The following is a 26,401-nucleotide window of genomic DNA, read 5'->3' as shown; positions in this document are numbered from 1 at the left end:
CGTCAGATGACTCTCATAATCATACTTTTTCTGGATATACCCAGATATACCTTGTGGAGACTCAATCCAACTTTTGATAAAAAGTTATTATTTTAGAGAAAATTTATAAAGTCTGACCCTAAAAATTATGCCTATATATACATACATATATATTTGAATGTTTATTACTAAACTTAACACTGACATGCATAACATCAACTCTTAACTGCTTAATAATCTTTTGCATTACTATTAATGTCCCCTGCAGAGTAAAGGGAATATATATATATATATATATATATATATATATATATATATATATATATAGTACACTTTTCATAATAAAAAGGGATGTATTAATTTATTGTTTTACATTATCTATCCCAGATTTTCTTATGGCTGTGACAACTGTAAATCAATAAATGTATAACAGGCATCAGTAAGGGTAGTTTCTACTAAATGTAAAGCTGCCCGCTATATAATCAGTCCGTGCAGTGAGCAAAGTGATGACGTTACCTGTAAAGCTGAATATTACCTGAATTTTGGTGGCTTGATATGCTATTAGCATATATTTGACTAGATGAAAAGAGCAACAAGAAAAACTTCCAATTTAATTTCTTCCTTTCCTTATAAGCCTGGTATGGGATACTCCTTATCTCATCCTACAGGCAGTTTTTATGAGTGATATCTGAGTCAGATATATACCAATGATATATGTTGTTTTAATGAGAGCTATATGATTGAATCAGGTTGCCTATAATTTTCAGTTATGGAGCCTAGTAAAAAGGATTATAAATATTATAGTATACCCTATTAGTTCTATCACAATAAATACCATAGCATACTTATTAGCAAAATCAAGTTCCATCATTCCAGTGCCTTCATCTTCTATTGAACCAGTACTATTAACATGCAATTGTGGCATCATTGAGTTTGATTTACTCCACTCAGGTAAATCATTAGATGAAACATAATGACGCGAATAAGTTATAACTCCTTCTGGGCCTAAAATAATAAATAAATACTATTAATATCAATATTTCTTATTTCCATATAAACAAATTCAATTTTCTCATTAAATGATACACAAAAATAATCAGGCGATGGTATTCTGTAATTAAAAAAAGCTTTTACTTCTTCCACTGATGAGCAGATAATACTTATATTAAATTATGGTTGGTCAAAAAAAAAAAAAACAACAACAGTAAGCCACACAAAATTTGAAGTAATTTTAATGAATAAAACAACTGAGAGAATAAAGATTTAATTATAATAATATTATGGTTAGCTGGGGATGCACATAAAGTACAAGTTTCAAAAAAATACAAGTTCAATCAAGTTTTGATGTGATCTCTATGAAACTGCAACCCAGTTTTGTTCACTTCTCCATAAAACTAGATATATAAATGTTGGATTCCATCCAAAACTTATTCTTAAAACTGCTGATCTGTGATAAATATTTCAATAAAGAATAAGGAACCCACTTCTTGTATAGGTTCAACTCTTCCGTACTTATTTAGATCAAATTATGATGATCTAATCATTACTTCTATGAAATACTCTAATGGAATGGTTTTGATTATTTTGTTGTATATTCACATTATTAAATTTCTCTGTATGTTTGAGCTTGGTGTATCTTTGTTCTTGGTCTTGAATTATGAGACATATGTTGATAAATTAACGATTTATGCAAAGCAACGTCTACCATACATTTTCCTCTGTTGCAAATCAACAATTTTTTCAAATCTTACTCAGTTCAAGTATGCCAACATTCTTAGAAAGGTACGTATTCTGTGCACTATAGGCATGAACGCACACATACATATATATTTACAGCTGCTCATACAATAATTTTTGAAATTTATTTATCTCAATGCTTAATAATTGTATACATAATACTGATTTCCTGGGATTTTATAGAAATCGCAAGAAATTTCAAGACAACAAAGAACATTGTATTGATTTGACTTTCACAAAAATACAGTCAGCTCTGATTAAGGTGTAAGTGCAGTTTAATGTCTATTGAAATTAGTGAGGGAAAACAAGTGACTGACTTACTGTCAACAAGCTGCAATACCTTAATAACATGTTAATGATGCGAGACATTCACCTTAAAGAAATAAGTTACTCTTTGTCACCTTTGTTTGGAGCATATCAGTTTATGCGTGGATATCTCAAGTTTATGTAATATCCACGTACTTATTCGATAATGGTCATTAATTGTTCAGAGTCCTAATTAAATCTATATGCAGATCTGTTTTACATGCTGATATAGAAAAAAATAACTTAATATTGATTACATTTTTAGACTTAATTTAAAATTCCAGTTTCATTTTTATTCTCTCTTAGACTAGAAACCTAACTATAATGATAGTTTTATTTGCACAATTAAATATTCTTTATTTGTGATTTTCAAATTTTTTACAATAAAGGTCTTCTTATTTTTCAGTTTGTTATTTATTTTAACTATGACTTTTAGAAATCATCTGTTATTATTTTCTATTTTATCATTTTACATTAACTTTAACCAATAAAAACCATTCAGCTTCAAACAAATTATTTGCTTTAGACATATTAACTACTGTGATATAAATTGACTACTCAATTTATACATTTTACCTAAAAATTACTAGAACTCATGAACTCAACAGTACCTCATGAAGTACGTATAAAATAACTACTCACATAAGTACAAATACAGTTGTACATTTGTATTTTGTGACTGTTGTACATTTGTATAAAATGTGCTGTATTCAGGAATAATACAACTAAAAAAAAAAATATATCATAAATAACACGAAACAAATACATTAACATAAACAGTCAAGAGAAAATAGTTTGTACATTTTAACAATCCGGTTTTAATGTGGTTTTCAAAATAATAAACATAATAAAGCAAATAAAAAATGACGTGAAATGTTGGATTCCATCCAAAACTCATTCTTAAAATTGTTGATCTGTGATAAATATTTGAATAAACAATAAGGAACTTTCTTCTTGCATAGGTTCAACTATTCTGTACTTATTTAGATCAAATTATGATGATCTCATCATCATAATTCTGTTATAACTCAAGCAGCTACAAAAATTGCTGCTTTTAATATTAGAAAAATATTAGTGGCTTAATTAATAAAAATCTCCCTCTATGAATCATGAGACCTTGCCATTGGTGAAGGGGCTTGAGTGCTCAATACAAAATACCCTTCTTTCTTTCTTTTCCTGTTTAGCCTCCGGTAACTACCGTTTAGATAATACTTCAGAGTGTGAATGAAGTGTAAGTCTTGTACATTCTCAGTTCAACCATACCTGAGATGTGTGGTTAATTGAAACAATACAAAATACCCTTAATATCTATAAACTTAACTCTTTTAACAGGATAATGATTTATGCGAGTTATAAGAGAATGAAACTACAAAACGAACATATCAACACTTAAAAGCCCCTATAAAGCAACACAGAATTATTACTGGCCAACCAACTCAAAGATGCAAATTATAAATACACCAAATTAATATTCTAACAAACATAAAAAGTTACCACATCTTAGCTCATTCAAAACATTAAAAATATACAAAATCACACAAAAGTAATGTGTCAAAATCCAATACAATTTTTAATTAACCACATCCTAGGCACATTTTGTCTAAGAAAAAAAAACAACATCAGCTGAAGCCAAGTTAAGAGTAGCATCACTCAGCAGTAACTGAAAAATGATCACAAGAGTGATGAATGAAAGCACTATGATATGAATTTAAAAACTTTTTATTTAATTAATCTTGTCCAGTTCTTTGTTTAAAAAGTTGCATAATTTTAAATAATTCTCAATGCCAGTCTTTTGGACAAAAAAAAGCAAAGATTAAAGACTATTCAGATGTCTCTGTAGAAAAAGAAAGGTTTTTAACATTTAATGATACAATGAAAATCCCACAACTACTGCTACAGTAGCATCAACAAACATAGAATATAAATCAATTTTGAAACACTTACAATTTGTACAGACTCGTCTAAAGTAATTCACAATACATTTGAACTTTTCTTGAGCACATTCACTGTAACCAAAACTGTACAATCTATAAAAAAAAAAAAAAATGTGTATAATAAATAATAGTTTTCCTGTGTTATGTTCCATATAAATAATAATCTTATTTTTTTATGTTTAAAATAAGGAACAGTATTCATAACAACAGATTAGTAAAATACTGTGTAATCAAGAAAATCAATTAAAATTCAAGCAGCTACAAAAATTGCTGCTTTTAATATTAGAAAAATATTAGTGGCTTAATAAAATCTCCCTTTATGAATCATGAGACCTTGCCATTGATGAGCGGGCTTGAGTGCTCAATGTTACAGAATAAATAGCTGGACCAAAGGTGCAACCATATAGGAGAGCCAGACTAAGGAATGATTCCTGAAAGAGGGCAACAGCTCTCTCAGTAGATGTTAAGGGTTAGGTTAGGACGACTTAAAAGGTCATATCAACATCACTCAATCCTCTGAGTACTGCGCAGCTGAAAGCAATGGAAAACTACAGCTGCTTTTTTCCAAGAAAATGTAGCTCTCTTCATTTTCATATAACATTGTCGGAGGTGCATTCCTTGGTAAAATATTCAGAGGTAAACTAGTACCCCATTCAGATCTCCGGGTGAGGACTACTAAGGAAGAGGTCACCAACAAAAAATTAAAAAATAACATTCTATGAGTCAGAACATGAAATGTTAGAAGTCTAAAATAGGCTAGTAGGTTACAAAATTTAAAGCGGGAAATGGATAGGATAAATGTAGATGTAGTAGTAGGAATTAGCGAGGTTTGGTGGGAAGAGGAAAATGACTTTTGGTCAGGTGATTTTAGAATACTGTATTTATTCGAGTACCCCCCACCACCAAATAAACCCCACATCTCGATTTTTCTTTTCGACCGAAAATCTAAAAAAAAAAAAAAAATTGAGTATATACCGGTATTTTAAAGTGCAACAGACATGATAAAAAAAAATACGTAAATACGAAAATATTCAGAAAGTAAAGCATTTAATTCGTTCATTTAAATTACAATATTAATATTACATTAATAATTAATTACCATAAGTACTAGTTTAGTTCAGAATCAGTAGGTCAGTAAAACGAAAAGAAAATATGTTGAAAAGGATCATTCAATACACTTTTTAATATGGGATTTTATTTTTAATTAATCACTGTCACTGTCAATGTCTGTAGAAGAGTTTCTGGTAGTCTCCACGTCACTCTACCAACCAAAGGTGATCGTCTTCACTACCATCAAGTTCATTAGATATTCTGCATTTTTTAAACTTTTCCTTACTAATTCCATGGAAATACCTTCCCAAGCATCTTTTATCCCAACACAAATCTGGTTAAAATCTGGGCGTTTGATTCTTCCTGCAGGCGTGAGAAAGAAATTTTCATCAGCCATCCACATTATGTACAGTTGTTTTAATGCAGATTTGAACGGTTTATTAATGCAGACATCTAGTGGTTGCAATAGAGATGCCAATGCGCCTGGAATTATTACTTCGTCTGTCATACCCTTTTTTAAAATGTCTTTTACTTCATCAGTTGTATGCCCCCGATAACTATCCATTACTAGCATAATGGTATTTTTTTTATTAGGTAAATTTCCTGATCGCTTTTGCTATACACACCTCCATCCAACTTGATTCCTGTGCTCTGATAATAACTCCATTTACCTGTACAGTAGGAAGAGTTTTTCTTTTAAAAACAATGTACAGAGGTAATTTTGATCCCTCAGAAGTAATGCAAAGCATAACACTACACCTTTGTTTTTCGTTACCACCAGTGCGAATTGTAACACTTTTTTCACCTTTTTTGTTTACGGTTTTGTCAAATGGCATTTTAAAATATATGGGGGTTTGATCAGCATTTCCTATTTGAGAAGGCAAATAGCCTTTATCTTTTCTGAGATTTATTATGTATTTGTGAAAATGTAATATTTTTTGTTCATAAGCATCTGGAAATCATTGAGAAATGGTCATCTTTCGTCTTATTGACAAATCATTTTGTGCAAAAAATCGTGTTATCCATCCATGGCTTACTTTAAAATCAACTTTATTCAATGATTTAGCGATTTCATGAGCATATGATTAACACATTTCTGTCGTGACAGCATAACCGCATTAACTTTTTTCCATAACAAAGTCAACCTTTTTTCTATGTCTGTGTATTTTGGTTTTAAGCCATGAAAAGCTGTTTTATTACCAGTGCCTTTCACCAGAACTTGTTTCTTCTTATGCCAAATTACGTCAAATTTTCTTCCTGCCGCCCGATTTCCAATTTTTTCAGCCTCTTCTATAACATGAAGTTTTTCATTTACTGTAAAACACTGTAGACGCTACTGCCCTTTTGTACTCATTTTAATGCCGTAATTAAAATAAATCACCGTATTAAACTTTACAAGGTAGACTAAACAGATAAAATGCACATAACTGTCCATATATACAAACAGTACAATGACTGGTGAATAGACAAGATGACGATGGGTAACTGATACTGTAACTGTAGTGTCATTAGAACCGGATGCAGCCTATACAGAATGAATCAGTTTTATAAAAATACCATAACTTTGTTCCTAACGATAATATGAACAGGATGTTAATAATTAAGGATGTATTCTGTATAAGCGGCATCCAGTATTGATAAACGAAAGCCTAATGTAACTGTACTTATGTGATTGACTTTAGGTACTTCTACGAAAACGTTTACTTTACATAAATTATCCTGGCTAAAGGCTGTTTCAAGTAAGCTTTGCACCCTTATTTTTTCTTTCCAATTCCAAGAAAAAAAAGTGCAGAGGGTACTTGAATAAATATGGTAATTAATTCAGCTTCAAATAATGGGCATGCAGGAGTAGGTTTCGTAATGAACAAGATAGAGAAGAGAGTAGTGTGTTTCAAAATTCAAAATGTAGAATCATTGTAATAAGAATAAAATTGAAACCTAAACCGATGATTGTTAACGTCTATATGCCTACAAGCACCTATGATGATGATGATGAGGTAGAGTGTGTATACGAAGAAATTGATGAAGCAATTAAACTCATAAAAGGAGATGAAACTTTAATAATAGTTGGAGATTGGAATGCAAGCATTAGAAAAGGCAAGGAAGGAAATATAATGGGTGAATACCAAAAGGCAAAAGGAATGAAAGAGAGGACCAACTTAAAGAGTTTTGCACGAAGTATAATTTAGTAATTGCCAACAACCAGTTTAAAAATCATAATAGAAGAATATACACATGGAAAAAGCCAGGTGATACTGCACGGTATCAGATAGATAATATCATGGTTAAGCAAAGATTTAGAAATCAACTCGTCGACTGCAAAACTTACCCTGGAGCAGACATTGACAGGGACCATAATTTAGTAATAATGAAATGTAGATTGGGGTTTAAAAAGCTGAAGAAAAGGTGTCAGATGAATCATTGGAATTTAGAGAAGCTTGAGGAAGAGGAGGTAAAGAAGATTTTAGAGGAGGACATCGCAAGAGGTCTGAATAATAAAGATAAGGTAGAAAATGTGGAATAAGGTTAGGAGAATGTTAAAAAGGAAATTCTAAAATCAGCAGAAGCGAACTTAGGCGGAACAAAGAGAACTAGTAGAAACCTTGGATTTCAGATGATATATTGCAGCTGATGGATAAATAAGAATGCTAGTGATGAAGAAAGTAAAAGGAACTATCTACAATTAAGAAATATTATAAACAGGAAATGCAAAGTAACGAAAGAAGAGTGGATTAAAGAAAAGTGTTCAGAAGTGAAAAGAGAAATGAACATTGGTAAAACAGCTGGAGGATACAGGAAAGTTAAGGAAAATTTTGGGGTATATAAATTAAAATCTAATAATGTGTTAAACAAAGATGGTACATGGATTTATAATACGAAAGGCAAAGTCGATAGGTGGGTGGAATATATTGAATAGTTATACGGAGGAAATGAATTAAAAAATGGTGTTACAGAGGAAGTTGAAGAGGATGAAAGGAGAGAAACAATACTGAGATGTGAATTTAAAAGAGCATTAAAGATTTGAATGGCAGAAAGGCTCCTGGAATAGACAGAATATCTGTAGAATTACTGCGCAGTGTAGGTGAGGAAGTGACTGATAGATTGATTATACAAACTGGTGTGCAATATTTAAGAAAAAGGGGAAGTTCTGTCAGACTTCAAAAAGAGAGTTAATAGTCATGATACCAAAGAAAGCAGGAGCAGGTAGCTTAACTAGCCATGCATCAAAAATCTTAACTAGAATTCTAGAATAAATCTTAACTAGAATTAGTAGAAGACCAATTTGGTTTCAGGAAAAGTATAGAGACAAGAGAAACAATTTTAGGGCTCAGATTAATAGTAGAAGGAAAATTACAGAAAAACAAACCAACATACCTGGCATTTATACACCTAGAAAAGGCATTCAATAACACAGACTGGAATAAAATGTTCAGCATTTTAAAAAAAATTAGGGTTCAAATACAGAGATAGAAGAACAATTGCTAACATTTACAGGAACCAAAAAGCAACAGTAATAATTGAAGAATATAAGAAAGAAGCCATAATAAGAAAGAGAGTCTGACAAGTATGTTCCCTATGCCTGTTACTTTTTAATCTTTACATAGAACTAGCAGTTAATGATGTTAAAGGACAATTTAGATCCAGCGTAACAGTACAAGGTGAAAAGATAAAAGGTACTATGATTTGCTGATGATACAGTAATTCTAGCTGAGAGTAAAAAGGATTTATAAGGAATGATGAACAGTAAGGATAAAGTCCTATGCAAGAACTACTACATGAAAATAAACAAGAACAAAATGAAAGTAATGAAATGTAGTAGAAATAACAAAGATGGACCACTGAATGTAAAAATAGGAAGAGAAAAGATTATGGAGGTAGAAGAATTTTGTTATTTGGGTAGTAGAATTACTAAAGATGGACAAAGTAGGAGCGATATAAAATCCCAAATAGCACAGCTGAAACTAGCCTTCAGTCAGAAATACAATTTGATCAAAAATTAATTTAAATGTCAGGAAAAGATTTTTGAAAGTATACGTTTGGAGCGTAGCTTTATATGGAAGTGAAACTTGGACGATCGGAGTACCTGAGAAGAAAAGATTAGAAGCTTTTGAAATGTGGTCCTATACGAGAATGTTAAAAATCTGAGGGATGGATAAAGTGACAAATGAAGAGGTGTTGCGGCAAATCAATTAAGAAAGAAGCATTTGGAAAAATATAGTTAAAAGAAGAGACAGATTTATAGGCTACATATTAAGGCATCCTGGAATAGTCGCTTTAATACTGAAGGGACAGGTAGAAGGAAAACATTTTGCAGGCAGGATATGTTTGGAATATGTAAAACAAATTGTTAGGGTGGTAGGGGGTATACCGAAATGAAATGACTAGCACTAGATAGGGAATCTTTGGAGAGCTGCATCAAACCAGTCAAATGACTGAAGAAAAACAAAATTAATGAAATAAATACAACTAAGCATAAATTCAACATTCATAAATATAATTTATTATTCTCCTATAATTTGACTTGCTTCACATAAGCAATTTAATTTCTAACTTCTGTATAATTACATCTTCGTATTTCAACAACTTCTTGTCATGATTTAAATGAACTATTGTAATAAAACTTATTAACATATATTTGAATATATATTTATATATTCATTCCTTAAGTACAGTTTGCATAAGAAATACCTATCTGGTCTATCATAGCTAACAGTTTGTACTACCCCTGAAAGACTATTTCAATGAAGTAAACATCACATCTATCCAGACTTCAGGTGACAATAATTCATTTCAACAGGAGGATTCTCAACTGGACTGAAATTTTTGTGTTATGATAGAATAAAATAAAAACTTCAGTAATTATTTTTACTTAATAGTAATTTTTTTTTTCATTTTGTTAGCCAAAACGACATAAAAATTAACAAAATAATATTTTTAGCATATATTTAGTTAAAAATCAATCAAATTATCAATTCTGACCTACTAAAATTAATGTCTGGATAATTTTTGTACTCTGAAGAATAAGTCTTAGCAGTATTACGTCTTGGAAATGTACAAAGAAAAGAATTTGCTAAAAGAGATGCAATCTGCTTTTGTGTTAGACTTATTGATTGTGTCTTTTTGCTTCTGAGAAGTGGTAATGCTCCAGTTACTAATTCAGGTAATGACAAGGCCAATTTCACTATACCAGGAAGTATGTTTAAGAAAAAGTATTCTGTTTCTTCTTCCACCAGTGTCTAAAAAAAAATAAAAATTTTAATGAAAACAAGCTTACATTATTATCTTTACACGAGAAAGAAAATAATAATCATTTTATAATAATTAGTCACAGATTCATAAAAATTTAATGTATACATATTTAACAGGTTAAAGTGATTTTATCAAGGTTAGTTGTATCAGGACTTAACTCCTGAAAAAATCTAAATTAAGGTTAAATCACAGGTTTCACATTCACTATCAATGTCTTATATGAGGCACAACTTTATGTATATTACTTAACATCACATATAAAACATCTATAACATCTCATGGTCTTTCATTACAGTAGAGCATTTATTATCCGAACCTCATGGAACCAGGCCCTTTCAGATAACTCATCAGTAAACTAAAAACATTATTTCATTTTCCAAAATTAAAAGTTTTTATTTCAAAATCATTTACAATTCATTCTGTTATAAATACAGAAACATTAAAATAAAAATGCAGTTCAAACTACAATATGGCATTACACACAGTGTTACTTTATAACGTACTGTCATTACTACTCTTTAAAGTTAATTTTAAAAAATTACCTAAAATTTTAAACATACAGTAGGCCTAAGCACCATGGATTCACACTTTTTTTTTTTAATTTGTCTATTGCTGTCTGCTTCAAACTGATACCGCATTTTCTTGTTCCAAGAGACTGAGCCTTTTAAGATTTATAAGCTGAATATAGCCTACCTTGTCCTTTTTACAGTCCACTTTAATACTCTCTCTATAGTGTCAAAAGCCTTTTCTGCCACTAGTGATTTTATATTTGTGGCATTCTCGTTCCTTTAGTCCTTCATTAACCTTCTTCTTTGTTACAATTCTCTAACTGAGGAATTTCCTGTATCAACTGATGAATGATTTTAATACCTGTTTCTTGATGTTCAACATCAGATTTATTTTCCTCATTTAACATTTGATTTAAAACAATTCCCTACGCTTGTATTAGTTTCAATTTTTATTCTGTCCTAGACATCTGCGATCGCACATGCACTTACCTTCAAGCTGATTTTTTTTATTTACTGTTTGGATTCTTCTTTATTATCACTAATTTTATTTTTGGCTTTTCTTTTCTTCACTGAAGAATTTTCAATGTCCATCCAAACATTTGTTTGGTGTAAGTAATAAACTAGAAAATTATATATATTAATGTTTTTGAAACATCTACATTTCTTGAATTTTCCTATAACAGTTAATTTGTCAAACCACTTGCATCTGACACATCACAATTGTAACATGTTCTTTATTAACGTAGAACCCAGAAGCAGGTTTTTCATTTCTGGACACTAACTTTTTTTTGGAAGAGCTCTCCAGTTAAGCCCGGTCTCATCAACATTGTACATACATTCAATGTTGTAACCTTTTTCTTTTATAGTAAGAATTCTTTCTTAAAATTATTGGCACTTTCAAAATTAGCATAAAATTTTTACCTGAAATATCTATCTGACATATACCATGTTTCGATTTGAATTTTTGCAACCAGTCATAGCTCTAGTGTGGATTGTCTCCAAGTTTTTAATTCATTATAAGTGCCTTCTCACAAACAGGCCCTGATACAGGTTCACCGTGCTTCTTTGTTGCACAAAACATGTATACACTATACAATCTGACTTGTCATTTTCAGCTGTTTTCATAGTTTTTCTAGAAGTAGTACCTCCCAAAGATTCTAGTATACCACATAAGAAGTCGGCATAAGTTCACTTTTTTTAATGTTGGTAATCGTTGTTTTAATAACATTAAATTCAGAAGACAATATGCTAGCTGTTTCTCCTTTCTTCAGATGACCAATAATTTGTAGTTTATAGTTTATTGATACCACTACTCTCTTTCTTTTTGAAGACATTGTAGAACAGTTAAATTAAAAAGCCCAACAATTAAAATGTACAAAGTACTAAATGTTTAAAAAGTCAAAGGCAGTAAAAAACCACTGAAACAAATGAATGCAGTAGATAATGTAACTCCACTTATTAACATATGCAAACTAACCAAAGCTGCAGTGGTATGCTGCTGATGTTGAATGTCATTGGTGACTCATAGACGTCCGCTGAGACAATATTTTTATTGGTGAAAGAAGAATCATTATTCTACAGATACTTATTCCACAATCAATTACATAATAAAACTGAGTTTGAATAACAGATTGTTCGGTTAATGAATGTTCGGATAATCGATGCTCTACTGTATTATGTTTAATATATTGTTTCATTATGTTTAAGTAATATTAAATTATATTAAGTTGCTATCTGTAAAGTTGGATACCATACTGCAAACACAGTGCATGCAGTTTTGGAAAAACATTATTACTGCCAACAAGAGATGAGGGTAAGTGTAAAAATACTAATTTTTAAAATTAATGCTATAGCATTTCCAAGACAGCAATATTATTATATATAAATGCCAAACAGTGACAACCAAATTATAAGTCTGTTATAAAACATGCTCCTGTCAATGTAACTCCATTGCTTATTGCCTCAACATTCAAAACATCAGAGTAGAATTTTGGTGCATAGTTTAACATGTTAGCCAAAAAATTATAAAATACATCAATAAAGCAAAGTAGAATTATTCATTCTTTCTGAAGAATTAAATTAAATACTGAAAATCTGTTAATAATGAATACTATTAAAATTATCAGCTCATATTAATTGACAACTTTTATGTTTACTTTGTAAAGAAATAAATAAACCTTACTTGAGAGAAAAAATAATGCAATGCATTAAATTTCCATTTTTCAGAATACTTTGAATTATAATGAAGAATAGCAGCACCTAACTCTTGACTTGATTTTATTGGTTTAGAGAATGCTTCATGAATTAAATCCCATCTGCTTCTTAATTCCATCTGAAACAAAATTGAAACAATACAATCATTAAAAAATGAAAAATCTAACAACTAAACATTTAACTACAGAAATGCAGTTTGACAAAATATGTCTCATTTCACCTAATTTGATTATATATTAACTTATATTTTGTACAAAACAAGAAGTTGCCTAATGTAATATGACATCTTTATCCACGAGCATGGTTGAAGTTTATTTTAAGGAGAATATTTTAAGTACTTTCTAAATTAAACCACAGTACACAACTCTGAATTCAGTGCTTGTAATTCATATTAATAAAGATAAGACCAAAACATTTATTGATGATAAAGCAAGTTAGAATTAAATATATATCCTGATCAACTAAGTAAAATGAAACCTACAAAAACTTGACAGGTTAACTAAAGCCTTCAGTGGTTAGACTAAAGGGGAATCGTGATCGGAGAATCCAAATATCTTGCTAATCTCATAAGGAATAATCCAAATAAAATACTTTCACAAACACAATATCAAACAATATCAATAGAATGAACAAGCAGCTAGGAAATGATGTCCAGGCTCTGCAATAAATAGGGAAATAACATATTCCCTGACATCCTTGCATTCTCTTAAAACATCTGTCACATTTTAGGCAATGATATCCTCAGATATTTAAGGACATGAGGTAAGGATAAAATCTCAATTGAAAGAATAAAATCTTAGTTCCTGAGAACTGCTGAAGATAAAAAATATAGGATGCAGTTTCCCTATGAATATACTAAAAAACCAAACATATGAATTACAGGATGATTCACAAATATAACAAAAAATTTCATCATTTAATTATTTAGAATAGTAAAAGTGATTTATTATAATACTGACCTTTGATGTCGGTGACAAGCTATGAGATGAATGTGGCATACGTACATGATCTTTGTCCCAAATATCTACAGATTTTGTAGGATATGGATCTGGTGTAGAATTTTTTACAACAGGAACCTAACAAGCACAAATAAATACAATCATAATAAAACCTTTACGTAAATGAAAATAATTATTGGTATGAACAATGGATTTATAAACAAAAATGACATCAAAGACATGACATTTTCTTTGTCAGAGAAAATGACAAAGATATTAATGTTGCCTAATTCAATATCGCTTATGCAGTCTGTGAAATTATTCATTTCTTTCTTCTTTCTTTGATCCCTAGCTGGTGTTTGGATTGGATCAACTCCTAAGTCCATACACTGCTGTGGGTGCTAATGTTTGTCTAATTATATTAACAAGATGCTTCCACGCTTGGCAGTCAATGGCCATTATCCTGGTCTCATTACAGTTTAGCCTGCAGTTTTTTTATACCACCATCAATCTACTTGATACATGTTTTTCTTGGAGCTGTTCATTGAACTCTCCAATGGGTGGGTCCTTCCTGCCAGAGGGGTTTGTATGGCAGTTGGTTTCCACTCATTCTGCAGTTATGGCCAAACCATCGCAGTCTTTTTTTTTGAATCTATTCCTTGATTGTTGGCTGTTGATTGCAGCAATGGCAGATGATATCTTCATTTCAGATATGATCACTCTGATGATCTGGCATACGCATTGTCATTATTGTTTAATAAGTAAGTAAATACCAAACAACAATTTTTATAGAAATGGTTATTATTTTTAATTTTAGATACCATTAATGTTAAGTCAAAAATAATTACTAATGAATTAATGCAAAATAACTTATTTTATCAGTTTTGAATAATGGTTAACATTATGCGGTGGAAGGGTTGCTTCCACTCTAGTATTCTCTTCTGACAGATCTGACCAATAACATTTATATACTATACAGAAAATAATAATCATCATTGACATTGTGGCATTATTTGGACCCGTCAACATCAAGTTATGTACCCCTTTTATTTACATGTAACTTATGCACCCTTATATTTACGGTGGCAGAATATTAATGACTTATTAATATACATGTAAAGTTGATTTTGTGAAGATAATGATTTTTGTCATGTGTCTCTTTAGTTATTTTAGTTTGAGTACACCACTCTTATACAAATTGCAATATTTAGAAGTTTCTAAAAAAGTAAAGGGTATGATTTCCCAGTCTCAATTTTTTTCAGAAATAGTCTCACATGAAGACTCTACCCAAAAGAAATCTTGAAGGCAAGTCTATTTCTTCTCCAGTTAAAAAGCTGAGATTTTGTATTGTTATAATTTAGATTTTCAATTAGTTTTTGAGGTATTCTTTCAGTGTTGATCAAAATATGCTTGTATGTATTAAAGTCTCTGTAAACTTAAAAAAATTTCAAAATTGACCAATGTGTCTATACAAAATGACCATTCAAAAAGATATGATATATCCAAAAAAAAAATCTCAATTTTCAATTATGTCTTATCACATTTACTAAATGTAGTATATTACACTTTCTAACACGATAAGAAATAAATAAATTTTATCAGCAGCTTCAGATTGCTGAATAAATTGACTCAAGAGTAGTTTAACCATTAAGAGCACATGAGTTCCGTGCTCAACATACTGAGGAAAGTGGTTACTTTCTTCATGGAATTAATAAACGATAAAACATCAGTATCTTAATAAAGTCAGTTGCTTTTATTGGGATTTGAATACTAGAACGTGGATACTGTTGACCACACATCGTCAATTATAACGTGGTTACAACTGATCACACATCTCAGGTATGGTTGGCCTGAGTGTGTACAAGACAACTCATGCAGGCATCATGAATAAGGGACATGGCTGCCTACGGGCCCAAATCCAGGAAGTTGCATGGGATATCTGGACCTTTCCAGAATATTCATAAGATAATGTAACATCAATATGTATATATGTTCACATAAATGAAAATTCATCACAGAAAATGTATGTACACTGAAGATCACACCTCAAAGGAAATGTACATACTGATTGATGGCTCTTGTACTTCAAACAACTCACATGCAAGACAGCAATTAAAATGACTACAACACATAATGTAGAGCAACAAATGAATGGTACAGTCCCAGATAAAAATAATAATTGCATAAAAAAAGATAATTTAAGTTTTAAGTCTCTACCTTAAATAAAACTGTGTGTGAATCAGATGGTTTAACAGGAGGATAAAGGTCTTTTAAATTAAACGCCTTTAACTTTTCCAGTGGTACACCTTGCCAATCATGATTTAAAAACTGCTCATCATTCTTAGATTCTAAAAAAATAAAAACAAATAAATAATGAAATATTTATTAATATTTTAAGATCACAGAATAATTAACAACAAGATCTTAAAAATGTATTTTTGAATTGCTATGTAACTAACACTTGAATCAAGGCCAAGATGAAACCAGTTTATAAGTTCCATTAAAAATAGTTAAGCCGTATATGAATAATGCCTTAAAAGATCCACCAACATATTTCAATTTTATTTGCAACAGATAGTTATATAATAATAAAAGTGTGTTTATTAAAAAAAAAAAACAACAAAACTTTACACACACACAAAACATAAATATATATATATATCTCCCTGGAAAATCCCATATCCCATAGAGATAAAAACGTGAAAGAACTAAGCAGCACTAATCTTGGTTCAAATCACTACCTTTCCAAGCAAGATTAAAATGAGATTTATACAGAAAAACACCAAAAGAAAAAAATACACAAATGAAAAGAATCCTTAAATTTGACACTGATAAACTTTAAAGCAACCAGCAATTTCAAAACCTATTAAAGTCGATGGTAACTGAGAAATGGGAACAATTGAAAGGAATAATGATCAACAACAGATAAGGAAACAATTCAGCTTACCAAAGTAAGAAAGCAGGAGTAATGAAACTTGGACTGTAATTCTGCAACTCCTGCAGAGGCAACAAGCATGGAAAAAATGGAACTCGAATAAAAAGCAACAAACCAGAATAAATTCTCAAAATGTTAGAAAACAAATGGTAAAAATAATCAGAAATATTTAACAACAGTTTAACAAAGAATGAAACAAATTGAAAAAGCCTTCCAAAAGAACAACACTTGAAAGTTTTATAAAACACTAGCTGACCTGGCAATGCTTGCCATTTCTAGATTTGAGTATATATATATATATATATATATATATATATATTAAATGAACACAAATGAAAGTTTGATAAAACATTATAGAACTTCACAAAATTTAACCTTTCCCTTTTTCCCCATCTACCTTTCTCCCTATTTCCCCATTTCCATATTTTGCAAAAATAATACTTTTTACATAACCAATACATATGAATATGAGCCAAATTGATCCATAAATAAAATTTTTCTAACTATTTCAACCTCAGTACCACCTAGCGGCTCCATTTTTCACAAAAATATTTTTTTTTCACGTTTAATAAATGCAATTTATTAAATAGGACCATAAATGCAATTTTTCCAAATATCTCGACCCCAGTGCCATCTAGTGGGTACAAACTAATTTGGAAACCTTCTTGGGCATGCACACAACAACTCACCAAGTTTCATAGCAATTGGATGAATGGTACAGGAATGCATATGAGATGAAAAAACATTCATTTATATATATATATACTTGCAGAACCGGCAATGCTCCGCTACTGCTAGATTTGAGTATATATATAGATTAAATGAACACAATTGAAAGTCTGATAAAAAATTAAAAACCTGAACATTACAGAATTCACAAACACATACGAACATTGCCTTTTATAGAAGAAAGTCCGTTTGTATATTTGTTCGTTTTGTAAATATCTCAACACCGAAACCACCTAGCGGGTATAGTTTTTGCAAAAATTTTTCTTTTTATGAAACTAATATATATATATATATATATATATTGAATATGAGCCAAATCAGACCATAAATACAATTAATACAATTTTTTGAAATACCTAGACCCCAGTGCCACCTAGCGCGTCCAAATTTTAACTACATTTTACTATTTTAACAAAATTTAATTAAGTACAATCCACCTAGCTTTAAAAATGAACAGTCTTTACAGTTCAATTTTACAATAAAATTTCTTTGGTGAACAAATCATTTTGAGGGGTTTGTGTCCTGCATGACCACCCAATCCGACTCCCTTAGAATACTTTCTATAGAAGGCAGCGAAACAAGTAGTGCGCATGCACAACTGACGAATTAAAAACTGCAATATGGCATACATATGAGACATTCCAGTACATCAGTTGGTTAAGTGTTTGAAAACAAATTGAAATGTGTGCAATGTTGTACTGATGTTGGAGAAGGTCATTTTCTACACCTTTTATAGACAATTCCAGCTATTGTCATATCTGTTTCTGTAAAATAACGAAATAAAAATACAAAGTAATAATTAAGAAAGTTTCGTCACTACATTTCCATAATTTCAATGCAACTTTCAGAATGCAGTGTATTTATTAATCAAACTTTCAGAAAGTTGCATTAATGCAAGTTTATTAATGCAATTTTCACAACATCTGAATAAAAAACTCACAAAAAGCTCTGCCATATAGTTGTAAACGATATGGCCCTGTAATTTCCTACCTCATCAATAGAGCCCAAAATAAAATTCCCAAAACTTCTTGAGATCCTTGACATTATAAAAGCTCTCTAATTTACTAGTATTTGTCTACAGAATTTTTTATATTGTTTATTTAAAGTAATATATATATTCATTTCTGGCAAAATCTTTTAATTCATTTAACTAGTAAACACAAAGTGACCAGAACATACTTTTTTCTTACTCTTTCACATTTTCCATCAAAGAGTTGCCTACTCCTTTTCCCTTACTATTTTCTTGACCCATACCTATTTGCCACCCTTTTAATCAGTGAACACAAAACATTAGCAGTTTCAATTACATCTTCAGAATTCCTTCTGGCATTTATTTATACCACAATGAAATTTAAAGTAATAAGAACCTTATAAATACATCAAAAGATGAAAAATTTTGCCATAACTTTTACAACTGAAGAAAATTTAAAAACTTAAAAGTCTATCCTAAATTTATACAATTAACAGATTAATGAATTACATCAAATCAATAAAATAAAGCAAAACTTTGGTTAATTATATTACAAACAATATGATATTAAGAAACATATACTGAAATCTTATCTCTTGAAATATTGCCAATATAAAACAGTCAAATTAAACAAATATCAAGTAAGGATGAACCCAAATCCTCATTATAATGAAACCAATAAGAAAATTCAAGTAAATAATAAAAATTGTAATAATAATTTATTAGATAATAAATTGCTTATCTGCAAGTAAAATGTTAATTCCTTAGATTATACTTTTATCTTCTTACAAGTTTCATTTAACTGAAAGCACTGACATTATAATTAATAAATAATTATCGTGAAAGTTTTAAAAATCACTTGTACATTTTTAATGGGTACCACAGACAAAATATCATGCATAATAACATACAAATATTTACCATAAAATACATTATAAGACAAGCATAGCAACATTATAAAAAACATCCTAAAGCAATAAACTTTTTATTAAGAATACTGAGGAGACCAGCTGATAATTGATAACTTTTCTTAGGCAGTTCAATGGTATTAATCCTATATACTAATAAATGTATGGCATTATCTATACAGATATCTGCAGGCATTCCTATAAAACATCTAAAATTTACAAAGTATTGTTAGTTACATGTTTTATAACTCTTTTATTTATTAGCTATACTTAATGCACAAAGATGTTGACAACTTGGCCTCTTCATTTTTTTTTTTAAGATTTAATTCAACATATAATACAAAACTTGTGCAAGGGAATTTTACAGTGTCTGAAAGATTCACAAGGACTAAAATTTATAAACCTCATATTAAAAAAAATACTCACGAATTTTTTCACAATTCTTTTCCATCATTTTAATATTTTTCACTTTGGGTGGTGTACAGCCAGTGAGAGCATCCTCTTCATCATGTGATGTACCAGTATCCATACACTCACTCACTAAAAAAAAAAACTGAAATACATATATTAAAGAACAAGAAATAATAATAATTAATAAAACATAACTGAAAGGTTTCATGTGTTACATTATAAAATAGTTTAACTAAACATCAAATAAAAAAAAAAATCAAATTCTATTACAGGATGACTTTCACAATATTATAACACATCAGCTTTAAAAAAAGTATGTATATCACAATTTATAAGATTAATCAGAACAAGTCATGCAGTAAATGCTATTCTGGAAGCTATCATTAGCTTGATTATCACTTTAATAAGAATGATAATCATAAGAATTACCAAAATTACTGAGTAATTTATAAATATTGTTGATTTCAGCTGATAACAGTGCAAAGCTGATAACAGTGCAACCCTAGAATAAAAACTAAACCTTTTTGTTACTGAATTAGTGTTTATTTTAGTTACTTTTATAATATACAATACTTTAAAGAAAATATCAATGTCGTATTCAAAATTTTTGCTATTTTTTCAAGATTCTGAAGTAATGGAATGATCAGCATCTCAAAACCTTTAATGTGAATAGTGCAATGACCTACATTGTTTACATTCAATGATTTCATTGTACTTTCTCATTACCATAATATAACATTTTAATAAAAAAAAAAAACTATAAAGAATAAAGTAAAGCAAGTAAACTTTATGATGATGAAATTCAATGAAAAATAAATGTATTTTATTGATTAAATTGAAAACTAAATAGATTTAAAAAACATAAAAAAATTATGTAAAATCTGAAACTGGCTCTTTTGATTATTAAAATCAATCATCAACAAATACTAATAATATGATAAAAATTAATAAACAATACTTACAAAATACTGCAATGAATATTTCTTCCTATGTTAATAAAATAAGAAGGTAACTGTTGAATAAAGATTGTTATATAGTACACTACTTTAGAGCATCCCAGTCAAGGGCTGTAAGTTAATTTAAAAGTAGTCAAATATCACTGAAACCTTCAATTTAAATTTCTTATTACAACTTAAACTTAATATGAGTACATGCTTCTTATGCAGGGTTGATATGATAAAAATTTATCTTAACAGAACCTTAAAACCATCAATTGTTTAAGGAAAGGGAAATATCCCTTTCCTTAAACAAAATATAAGAGAGGGGATAACCACTTAATGTTCTTACATTAGCAAATTTTAAAATGCTGTTGTCCCTAATTAATTATTAAAGAACCATAGCCCAACAGTCGATATGGGGCTATGGTCAATTTCTCTAGTCTTCTGTATTTACAATGAGCCAAATGCTTCTTTATTCTACTTTGATTATTCTTAATATTTTCGTGTAATGTGAATGTACTGAGCTTTGTAAAACAATCTAAACAACATATGCAGCTGACAAGACACAGGTTGTAAGAAGTTGGGAGTTTGAGTGCACTGACATTTACCCCTGATTTAAAAAATCTTCTTCCATCTCACTATTTTCTATGTTATAACATTAAAAAATAAGAAAAGGACATTTTTTAATGATTAAGAAGCAGCCATAGCAGTATTTCAGTAGCTAGAAAATTCATCAGCAAAGAGCAAAATGTCTGACACAGTAAAAGTGGAGGGGCAAATGCCTTATATTACTGACTTAACTGGTTAATTTTGCAAAATCAAATATCATAACTATTCTTTTAAACATGGGTGTAATGTAGATTATATCTAAGTCTATGACTGCACATGGTGTCCGTAACAAATTTTTACTATTAATAACAACTTAAATATAGATCGCAGATGTTACAGCAGGTTTTATTTTAGGGTAATATTCAAAACTTTCGTAGATGGTCTTCTTGGTCATGTGAAAGTGATAAATGAATCACCTTGTAGTTAAAATAGAAGTCGTGCTTATTTTACTCAGTAGTAGCCATGAATGCAGCATACAGAGTGGTTCATTGAAACAAAATTGGATATAATTAACTGATGCATTCACATTCATGGCCTACTATTCATGCACAGTATGAAAAGTTGAAGACCAAGGGAAATGCTGAAACAAACAAATGTTAAAAATGGACAAATATCTGATAAAAATATTGGATAAATCCAACAGGCACGTATTTTCACTCAATGTAGCAGTTAGCACATGAATTAAACATTCCTTGTTTAACTGTTCATAGTGTTAAAAAATGTTTAATAATGCGTCCTTACAAATTTCAACTTCCAAACGCAATTACTCATGAAGATAAAATTGCTCATAAGAATTTTGCTATTACTGTGCTCAATTGTTTGGAAGATGATGACAACTACCTTAGTAAAATGTTTTTTTCTAATGAGGTCATTTTTCATTAATCAGAAGGGTAAATAAACAATCTTCTGATGCCCATCATGTTAGAGACAATCTGAAAGCTAATGTCTGGTATTGTGCATCAACAAGAAACAAGAGCGGTCAGCCAATTTTTCTTTTATGAACAAACTATGACTGGTGGTAACATTTATGCCTTAGCTACAACATTTATAATATAACAACATCTTCCATCAAGATGGCACCTTACCATGTAAGTTGTGTCTCTTATTGAATTTCTAAACAACAAATTTCCTAATCGATGAATCAGTCATGATGGGCAAACAGCCTGGTCACTGGAATTAATGCTGCTTTAGGATTTCTTTACATGAGGTTTCACGAAGATCGTGTCTATAACTCTCAAACGGCTGACATGTAAGATTTGAAGACGAGTGAGAATCATCACTAGATTTAATAACATTAATGCTAATATGAATTAATAAAAACCCTTGCAATTTGATGTTATCAAACTGAATAACCACCTTATACATGCTACTGATGGAGCACATGTTGGAAAAAAAACTTTAAAGTTATGGAAAATCATGATTGTAGGTAGTAAATTATATATTTTTAAAAAATTAATCAAAGTTTTAAAAATCTTTTATGGACAATTGGTATAGTTGTGAAAGGGATTGTTATTGCTATCAAAGATTGTCCTAACTGTCACAACAATCAATACCTACCACCAACTTTTTAAATTTTCATGAATTTGGTACTTTCATGGTGTGTGAATTCAAGTGAGTGGATTCTGGTTAGTCGTGAATATCTAAGACAACTATAGAACACACTATATAAGGCTGTATTTGCTCAGATTGAGTGTCAAAAGGAGTTACGTACACTTTTATGGTTTATTCAAAAAACAACTTTTGTACATCTTTCTAACACATACAAGCAGTATTAATTCGTTTTTTACACTTTTATGGTTTATTCTAAAAACAACTTTTGTACATCTTTCTAACACATACAAGCAGTATTAATTCGTTTTTTATGAGATAATACATAAAGTTTAAAATAATTCAATGGTAATGAACTAGCCATTAAACATCAAAAGTATCAGCCGGTATGGTATGTCAATACAAGGAAGTGAGCATACCAAATACCTGTTGTTTGGTCATGTAAAATGCGTGAAAGAAGTATGAATTGAAAGAATAGAAGATTGTTTGAACCATGTCATGTGTATATGATGTGCTGGAAGCTCAAAAAAACAGAGTTTAGGTAAAGTAAGGGAATATGTTAGTAGGAGAGTGATGACAGAGGCACAAATGGATTCACATAAAAAAAAAAAAAAGTTAAAACTTTTATAAAATGAACAATCTCAGTGAAAAAAAAACAAAATGTTATTCATATAAGCCATACCTGATGTTTATAATTTGTTCTTAAATATGTGTTGACTGATTTCAGTTAGTTGTACTGAAATGTTCTACAATTAAATTTAACGATTTTCTGAACTTTATACGATAGCACACACACACTTTAAGATTTTCTTTTTCCTGTTTAGCCTCCGGTAACTACCGTTTACATAATACTTCAGAGGATGAATAAGGATGATATGTATATATGTGTAAATGAAGTGTAGTCTTGTACATTCTCAGTTTGACTATTCCTGAGATGTGTGGTTAATTGAAGCCCAACCACCAAAGAACACCAGTATCCACGATCTAGTATTCAAATCCGTGTAAAAATAACTGGCTTTACTAGGACTTGAACGTGGGAACTCTCGACTACCAAATCAGCTGATTTGGGAAGAAGCGTTCACCACTACACCAACCCGGTGGGTTACGATAGCACACACAATCTAATACTTGCTTCGCTTGCTAACCTCTCTAATTAACCTTAAATTTCAATTTTTTTTTGTGGGTGAAACTTTGGTGTTATCAGAGCCCAGAAATTTCAAAATGGGCGATTGGTGGGCTGAGTTAATAACTGTAATCAATAACCAATTATTTAGTTGAAAAATAATGTATATATCACTTGTGGAGTAGTGAATTATGATATTTTTCAAAAAACCCTTTTAAATTTTTGTGTACTATGTAATTAACAAGAGATGTAATTTGGGTGAAAGGAATCATATTGATCCTTTTTTTGATCCTATATCTGAGTCATTTCCATTAGAATAGAGTACATAAAAATATAATTATTTAAATACTCATGTTTGCATCATAATCGACTTTTATTCCTTTCTCATGTTATGAAAAAAAATCCATTATTATTATTGTAAAAAAGGATGATAATATTAAAAAACTATGTATAGTGACTTCTTTATTTTCTGTTTATTGATGATTAACACAAAGATGATAACATATGCCAAGATTATTGACATTTGAATATGCGTCATCTTTCTAAATAATTACAATCTTCCCTTTATAGTTAAGTAATTTTCATGCAACAGGAAACAAGCCGATACATTCTAAATCTGATTGCACGGTTATAACTGGTTACCTAAAACTGAACTCTTTGAGAGACTTTTATGTTTCTAACAGGAATCATCCATGCTAGCATATAATATTCAATAATAGCAGTTTATAAAACAACAGCAAAATATATTCCTGCAACATGTACAAAAACCATTCCAACCAAGAAAATGATAGTTTACATTCTAGTTTACAGTGTTACCAGAAAATCCATTGAAAATATGATATTTTGCTACAAAAAGCCTTTGAAAGAATATTTAATTAATTTGAAAATGAGTAGCTAATAATTTTTTTTTATAATAAAAGTGTGATGAATAAACAATGTATTGGTATTAAACTTAATTTGCTAAGGATTTTTTGTGTGAAAATGAACATTTATTTTAATACTAAGAGACAAGTACATATTATTCTGAATATAATCCATTGTTAGTTACAACTTTTTCCCATCTTTGGCCTAAATACAGAGGGCTTTTTTAACAGGTGGGTTTAGTATGAATCGAAAACATCTGGTGCTAATTACTCAATCTATTGAAAATTCTTTACAATTAATCTTAGTACCAAATATATTCATCACATTGCTTATGAATTTTTATTCCAATTCAAACTTCTCATTTTTGAAAACAACATTGGTCTTACTTGTTAGAAATATACTTTTCATAAAACTAAAACTATTCTAAGTGAATTGTACAAAAAAATAAAAAACACTTTTGGGGAAATCCAACATATTATACTCTGTAATTACAATCTACCAGCTTACCTGAGGCAGAATTCAAAAATAATTTCACTGTTGTTCCATAATCCTTCACTGACAAAAGAAATAGTTAAAAGAGAATAAATTCAGCTAGACTGCTGTAAAATGCCATGAGAAAATCGCAATGTTTAATAAAAAGTCTGATAAATTAAGTACATTTTCCTAATTCAGTAGGTATAAGGTGAAGTGAAGTCTGTCAGTTTATTATATCAGGCATGAACAAGGAAAAAGTGTGTTGTCATAAATGAAAAGTCTTATAGTGGTATGTTATGTCAGGCATAAATTTTGTGAATATATGCTGGGAAATAAGCCATAGCACTAAAGACTGAAACATTTTAACATGCGTTTTCCTCAATGAAATCTGTGTATTACCAGTGCATTATTACATTTCCAACACTGCAACATTAAACTTATGAAAAGACTGTACGCGAAATTTATTTTTTCATCTAATGATTTGTAACGTTAGCAATCTAGAAGTAAGGAATATAGTAAGTAAGTAATATATTTCATTATTTCTAACTATAGACTAACCTCAAGCTACTGTTGTGTTACACCATTTTAAGTAATAACCCAAGATTTTATAAAAAATAGTAGGTATAAGGTGAAGTGCCTGACAGTTTATTATTATATGTACGTATTAACAAATTGTATTCATATTGGTACCTTTTTCAGCAGTCGAAGAATTACAAGGTGAATTAAACTAACATAACCAAATTGGTTGGAATGACAACAGCACAGCAGTATACATAATCAATCACCAATTTTTTACAAAAAAAAAAATATATATATATATATACAGTAAGAAACATACTTTTAGAATTGAGAATTACAGCGTGACCAGTTGCCTGAAATTGAGCATTAAGATATTCATAATCATATAATTAACTTATATATCATTCATTATTTACAAGCGGTTTCCTCGTTGAACAAGCAAGTCTAATAACTGCT

General features: G+C 30.0%; 1 protein-coding gene across 3 annotated transcripts in view; it reads right to left on the bottom strand.

Moving 5' to 3' along the window:
• Positions 1-26,401, bottom strand: part of LOC142322210 (poly(ADP-ribose) glycohydrolase-like) — a 47,887-nt gene extending 21,486 nt beyond the window's left edge. The window contains exons 1-8 of one of the 3 annotated variants that reach the window (XM_075361017.1): positions 26,265-26,401; positions 19,886-19,999; positions 16,135-16,265; positions 13,939-14,055; positions 12,948-13,097; positions 9,987-10,243; positions 3,967-4,049; positions 825-984 (exon numbers count right to left, since the gene is read on the bottom strand). In XM_075361017.1, the coding sequence (XP_075217132.1) occupies positions 825-984; positions 3,967-4,049; positions 9,987-10,243; positions 12,948-13,097; positions 13,939-14,055; positions 16,135-16,265; positions 19,886-19,999; position 26,265 (1,013 nt within the window). In that variant the 5' untranslated portion in view covers positions 26,266-26,401. The other 2 variants (XM_075361019.1, XM_075361018.1) reach the window with 2 other exon arrangements.

This window comes from Lycorma delicatula, chromosome 3 (genome assembly GCF_047948215.1).
Source record: "Lycorma delicatula isolate Av1 chromosome 3, ASM4794821v1, whole genome shotgun sequence".
NCBI classification, from domain to species: Eukaryota; Metazoa; Arthropoda; class Insecta; order Hemiptera; family Fulgoridae; genus Lycorma; species Lycorma delicatula.
The sequence above is the reverse complement of the archived record's forward strand: the minus strand, read 5'-3'. Positions and strand labels throughout refer to the sequence as shown.